The 5,773-nt window shown below is 31.9% G+C and overlaps 1 protein-coding gene across 1 annotated transcript; it reads right to left on the bottom strand.

Moving 5' to 3' along the window:
- Positions 1-563: 563 nt before the first annotated feature.
- Positions 564-5,101, bottom strand: LOC123703843 (pro-resilin-like). The gene is made up of 8 exons (XM_045652003.1): positions 5,017-5,101; positions 4,506-4,536; positions 3,596-3,657; positions 2,872-2,943; positions 2,323-2,576; positions 1,839-1,960; positions 1,122-1,256; positions 564-856 (listed from the first exon to the last, which is right to left on the bottom strand). Exons 2-8 carry the CDS (start codon positions 4,509-4,511, stop codon positions 716-718), a joined length of 792 nt encoding a protein of 263 aa, XP_045507959.1. The 5' UTR covers positions 4,512-4,536; positions 5,017-5,101; the 3' UTR covers positions 564-715.
- Positions 5,102-5,773: the final 672 nt, after the last annotated feature.

Genomic DNA, 5,773 nt, shown 5'->3' with positions numbered 1-5,773 from the left:
TTTTCTTTTTATTACAAGCTCCATCGGACAATACAATTGATTACGGTAGGTAAGGTAGGTCAGAGAATAAAAACAAAGGAATATACAAAAAGCAAAGTTTATTAAAGTAAACATTAAAAATAAAACTGTACAAGCCTTAGAGAAAGATAGATTTGGCAAAACTGGCCATCTTCTAAATGTAAGATTTACGACAAACTTTTAGTTGCAAAAACAAACGTTCAAAATTCAAACTTATGTGAAACTTTACATCAAAAGGGATTTTTTATATTATTACGATTCATTTCTCCCAATTTTAATAAAAAATTGGAAGGTGAAACATATTTAAAATTCTTATCGTAGTGTTTTTTTAACCATCATTTTATGAACTAGAAGTTTGTCGAAACCTACTTTTTACGTAAAATATCTTAACCTTAATAAATAACATCAAAATCCGTTAATCATAGCCTCAGTCGTTTGTAAACAACGATACAATATATGTATAACAATTAACATACCAATAGCATTTATACAAATACATAATAATATACAAAGTTCTACATATTATTTTTAACAATTTCTAATTCTTCATTTATATTACTAAAAATAATAGGTGGTAAAAATCTAACCATTTCACTTTAAAAATCAATCAAAATCACAATAACAAATTCCTTCTAAACCCCCAGAGAGATCAATTTATATTCCGGCATTTTTAAAGTGAACCCCCGTTGCAGAATATTTAGTACTGGTAACCCCCTTGAGCGTTCTGGTTGTAACCTCCTGCTTGCGTGTTTCTGTTGTAACCCCCGACTCCTAAACCGGTGTCTTCGTAGGATATTTTCGGTCTGTATCCGTTTTGGTCTGCTTCGTACTCGACAGTCTGGAAATTAATTAGGAATCTCTCAAAATGAAAATCTTCGATTCGCATAATTTTTGACATAATATGAATAAGTAGCTATTTTTTGAATCTTCCGAACATTCGGTGTGTCGCTTCTACATATTTCTTTTGCTTTTATTAAAATTATTTATATAAATTGTTGATGAACATTAAAATTAATTTTTTTGAGAGTACAGCATAGAGAAACTATCCAAGCTTCAATTATTGTATTCATTGAACTGCTTAAATAAATATATCAAAAACATACCTGTTTCCTGCCATCAGGTAACAGCACATAGTATAAGCCCTCAGCTCTGTCTCCTTGACGCGACTCGCGATGACCAAAATCGTTGCCGGAAGGTTCGTCTTTCACCATGTATTCGAAACTGTAGTTTGCGGGCTCCTAACATAAGTAGATAGGTTTAATGGAAATGTACCTAAGTCATTTATGATAAGTTCAGTCACGTATACTACGGCTACAAACTTATCTCTAGTTTTGAGCAGTAGATTCTAAGCATATCTACCTTCGTATTTGTGTATTGTGGAAATTAAATGTTTAAAGCTTTCTGGATAATTCCAATTTAATATTTGATTTCACGCAACAGTATTTATTAAGCTATTTCTGTCGACGCTATATATTATTATTTACTTTCATGATTGAAACAGTATTTTTTTACGTATAAAGCGCTATGTTTCATGGTTGAGATCTATTGAAAAAGTAAAATAGTTTATTTATTAATATAGAGCAAGGTACAAAGCTTTTTTGAATGTAATCAAAAGGGAATGATTCCGTTCAAAAAAGAGCGTGTGTGCCGAATACACGTGTCAGAAGTGAAACTTCTTTGGCAAGAGTCAACGATACCAAAATTGTCGCCTTACTCCATGACGTGACGGTATTGCCAGGAAGAGACTTTGAAATTGTACTCTCAACGCGCCTAAAAAAGTTTCATTTCAATAATAGGTACGTAAATATTGGAGATTTTACCCCAGAGCTTCCATCATCATAGTTGTATCCTCCTTGCGTGGGGGGAAGGTATTGACGGTTTTGGTTTCTGTTGTAGCCGTTGTTAGCGCCATTGCCATTCTGGGAGTATTGACGGTTACCACCTGTATTACAGTTAAGTAAGTTAAATGTAGAAAATAGTAATAGAAATGTGTTTAAATGAATACATCGTATTATGTTCGATAATTTAAATAAATAAATAGAGATAAAAAAATGAAATATGATTAGAAAAGCATGAAATTATTTTATTTTAACGATAAAGTGCTAAGTTTGAATTAAATCTGTAGGTTTCAAGTTCGATCAAGTCTAAAGAAGACGGTTGCATACAAACATAGGCATACAATCATACAGGTGAAATATACAAGCGTGTTAAAACAATGTAGATATTATTTTTACTTTTTATAAGAGAATTTACATAAAAAATAATGGTTAGATTAAACGTGGAAAAAAAAAATTAAAACATTACCTCTACCAAACCCAGGAACACCGTATTCTTGAGAAGGGGTCACGAACTGAACCCCGAAGTCAGAAGAACCAAACCCATTAGGGGTTCCATACTGAGCAGAAGGTTGCGAAAGGCGTGCGCTTTGCGGCGGCAGGTATTGGTTAGTCAGACTCTGTGATGGGGGTCCATATTGGTTAGATGGTATCTGGTTTGGGAGTCCATATTCTGAGGAAGGCCGACGGGAGGGTGCGTTGTATGTGCTTGACGGACGATTTCTATAAAAATAGTATTATTTGTTATTTTATTGTTAAGAAATGGACTAACTGTTTTTTAAGAATGTAGTTCGTTGTATTTTTTAAAATAATATAGGTAACTTATTGTTAACATTACTAATCAGTGTGAGCTTTTATTTCTCTGTGTAAGTATATTTTGTTGAAATTTCAATTCAAAAAATACCTATAACATAAAAATAAAGAAGATATTTGCTCAGAGGTAAACCTATTAACAAAAACATGTTTTTCAACATTACGACTAGGTATTACATTATGAATGAAAAATAATAATATTTACCTGAAAATAGCATCCGTCTGTCTCTGTCCTCCAAAACCAGGAACGCCATAGGACTGAGAGGGAGGGAGATACCTGAAAAAATGTTTATAAATTTATTGTGTGTATTGTTTCACCTCTAAAATAAATGATCAATGATGATAAAAAATATTTTAACTATATGGAGTAAAATTCGTTAAATTAATTAAAAAAAATAGTCTTTGTAGAGTTTGAACTTTGCTCTACATGAGTTCTGATGAATTTTCTATAGTAGTTTATCTTACTAACATCTAACATGAATGTTTTGTATGGGATTCTAAAGAGCAACTTGTACAGCTTTACTTGTCGGCTCTTCTCTGAAGAAACTACTTACCGAACCGGTGGTAAATATTAAATTATGTATTTTGACCATAATAAAGCGTAGTCGTAGTTTTGGGCTGGTTGCAGAGCTTGACCGACCATCAATGCGTACGTCAGTTGCGCTTGTCATATGTATGGAAATTCATAAAACCGTTCATAGCTAGACCGACCATACGCACGCGTATTGTCATATTCATACACATTGTTGATCCGTATCGTCAGGACCGACGGTACGCACTGATGGTCGGTCAAGCTCTGCAACCAGCCTTGTTGTATGAATAAAAGTTTTAAGTATGTACCTTCTAACTTCTATGTATTTTCACAACATTCTATTAATTTCTGTTTTGATTTACTAAAAATGATACATGCTACAAGAAAACATAATTACCTGTTGTTAACTGGTGGTTCAGCAAATGCTGACACAGCAAATATAACACCAACCAAGAATAGCTGAAAGAGAAGAAAATCCATGAACATTAGTAAAAATTAAATGTTGCACATTTTTATTCGCTACTAGCTTCCGCCCGCGACTCCGTCCGCGCGGAAAAATGAAGATTTATTTTTTAGATGTATTTTTCCGGGATAAAAAGTATCCTATTTTATGCCCAGGATAATAAGGTATAATTATACCAAGTTTCATCGAAATCGAACTGTTAGTTTTCATGTGATGCCTGAACATACAGACAGACAGACAAAAATTTTTTTAATCACATATTTGGGTTTGGTATCGATCCAGTAACACCCCCTGCTATTTATTTTTTCAATATTTTCAATGTACAGAATTGACCCTTCTACAGATTTATTATATGTATAGATAATCTTACGATGCATTTAGACCAAACGACCATAGAGCAAGAGCATTCTTTCGTGATCTTTTAGTGTAAACGAAAACTCGTAGTGTTGTGATCTCACGAGCAGATGTTCATTCCTAACCCCACTATGCCAATTATTTTAGTGTAGACAGGCGTAGTGTGTGTTCTTTGATCTTTCATTGTTCTTAGTACGTTCGAAAAGATTCTATGCAATGTTCTATTCTAACTAAACAACACTGAATACGAGTTTTGTTTAGTCACGAATCACGAAAGAATCACGAAAGAATGCTCTTCTTCTAGCTCTAGAACCATGTTCGTTTGATGTAAATGCACCGTTAAAGAACAAAAATGATATTTCTTTTGAATTTTCTAATGAATAATACGTAGTAAAAAGTACAATAAAATTGCTGCATGCATGTCGATTAAATTCTGCTTGCAGATAGATCAAGGTAGAATTGTGCTTATAATAAGTTTGAAAATACATACCTTCATGACTGCTTCGATCTCCTGATATATTCTGTTAAATAAATAAAAGATTTTTTTTTATGCTCGAAATGATTGTTTGTAAAAAAATGATTGAGTGCATGTTTATTCGTAGGGAAACAAAGAATGGGTTAAACCGTGAATGTTTTTCATATTATAAACTAAATATACCTATAATTGAAAAACGTTTAAAAAATTATCGCTTTAAAATATATTTTGAATTAAGGCTCACTATACAAAGGAAAATAAATCATTTTTGATATAATGTATATTGCAAATTAATTGATTGAAAATGCTCTAAGCTCTTTTGAACTTCAAAGAATGATATTTAGAAAATTAAGCTCAAATCTAGCCTTTAAAGGATAACCTAAGAAAACTCAGTTAATTTTGACAAGGAAAATTAGAAAATTTCTACCGCAGGAAATTTGAAAATTACGGTAGACCTAACAAACTTTGATTTTTTTTTTCATTATCTAGATTAACTTTTAACCTTACTTATATTCTCAGTTATTACCTTTAAAACGTCGAAATCACTGTATAAGTAAAGAGATGTTATTGGAATGATGATCCGATACCATTCGGAGACTTATATACTAAATCTTAACTCGTTAGGCGTGCGTGAGCGCATCTCCTGATATATATTGAGTGGAGAATGCTCTACTTGAAATAATTTTAATCATATCCATATAATATTAGTATAAATGCGAAAGTTTGTGAGGATGGATGTATGTGTATGTCTTTCACGAAAAAACTACTGAACCGATTACAATGAAATTTAACAGACATGTAGAGGGTAACTTGGATAAACACATAGGATAGGTTTTATCCCGGAAATTCCAAGAGAACGGGAACTATGCGGGGTTTTCTTTGAAAACGCAGGCGAAGCCGCGGGTGGAAAGCTAGTAAAACCATAAATGTAGTATAGATATTGCATTTTTACATTGCCTTTAAACTATTAATGTATTATAATTTATAAATATTGCATTTTTATGCCGCGATTTTTATGGTTGGGACTGATGAGTAATTTTATTTGAATATTTTATTATAACTTAGAGTTTATGTAAATGAACTGTGAACATTAATTTAAGACATAGGTATTTAAACACTAGAAAATGAATGTGCATCAGAATATATTATTTTTGTATTGTAGAGTCTGCCATATTACATTCATTAACTTTTAATAATTATGTGTAATTTATGTAAAATATGAAATTAATACCTATAGCATGTTAGATTTCATTCTCTGATAAAAATATCTATTCAATTTATCC

The sequence above is a fragment of the Colias croceus genome, chromosome 27 (assembly GCF_905220415.1).
Source record: "Colias croceus chromosome 27, ilColCroc2.1".
In the NCBI taxonomy this organism is placed as follows: Eukaryota; Metazoa; Arthropoda; class Insecta; order Lepidoptera; family Pieridae; genus Colias; species Colias croceus.
Note: the sequence above shows the minus strand (reverse complement) of the source record. Positions and strands in the feature narration are given on the sequence as shown.

Bases quoted from the DNA above. Each gene is read 5' to 3' on its own strand.
- LOC123703843 (XM_045652003.1), bottom strand. The intron at 2,944-3,595 runs GTAATTATGTTT...ACATTTTTTCAG, and splicing joins GAACCACCAGTTAACAACAG to GTATCTCCCTCCCTCTCAGT. The intron at 1,961-2,322 runs GTAATGTTTTAA...ACTGTAATACAG, and splicing joins TGTTCCTGGGTTTGGTAGAG to GTGGTAACCGTCAATACTCC.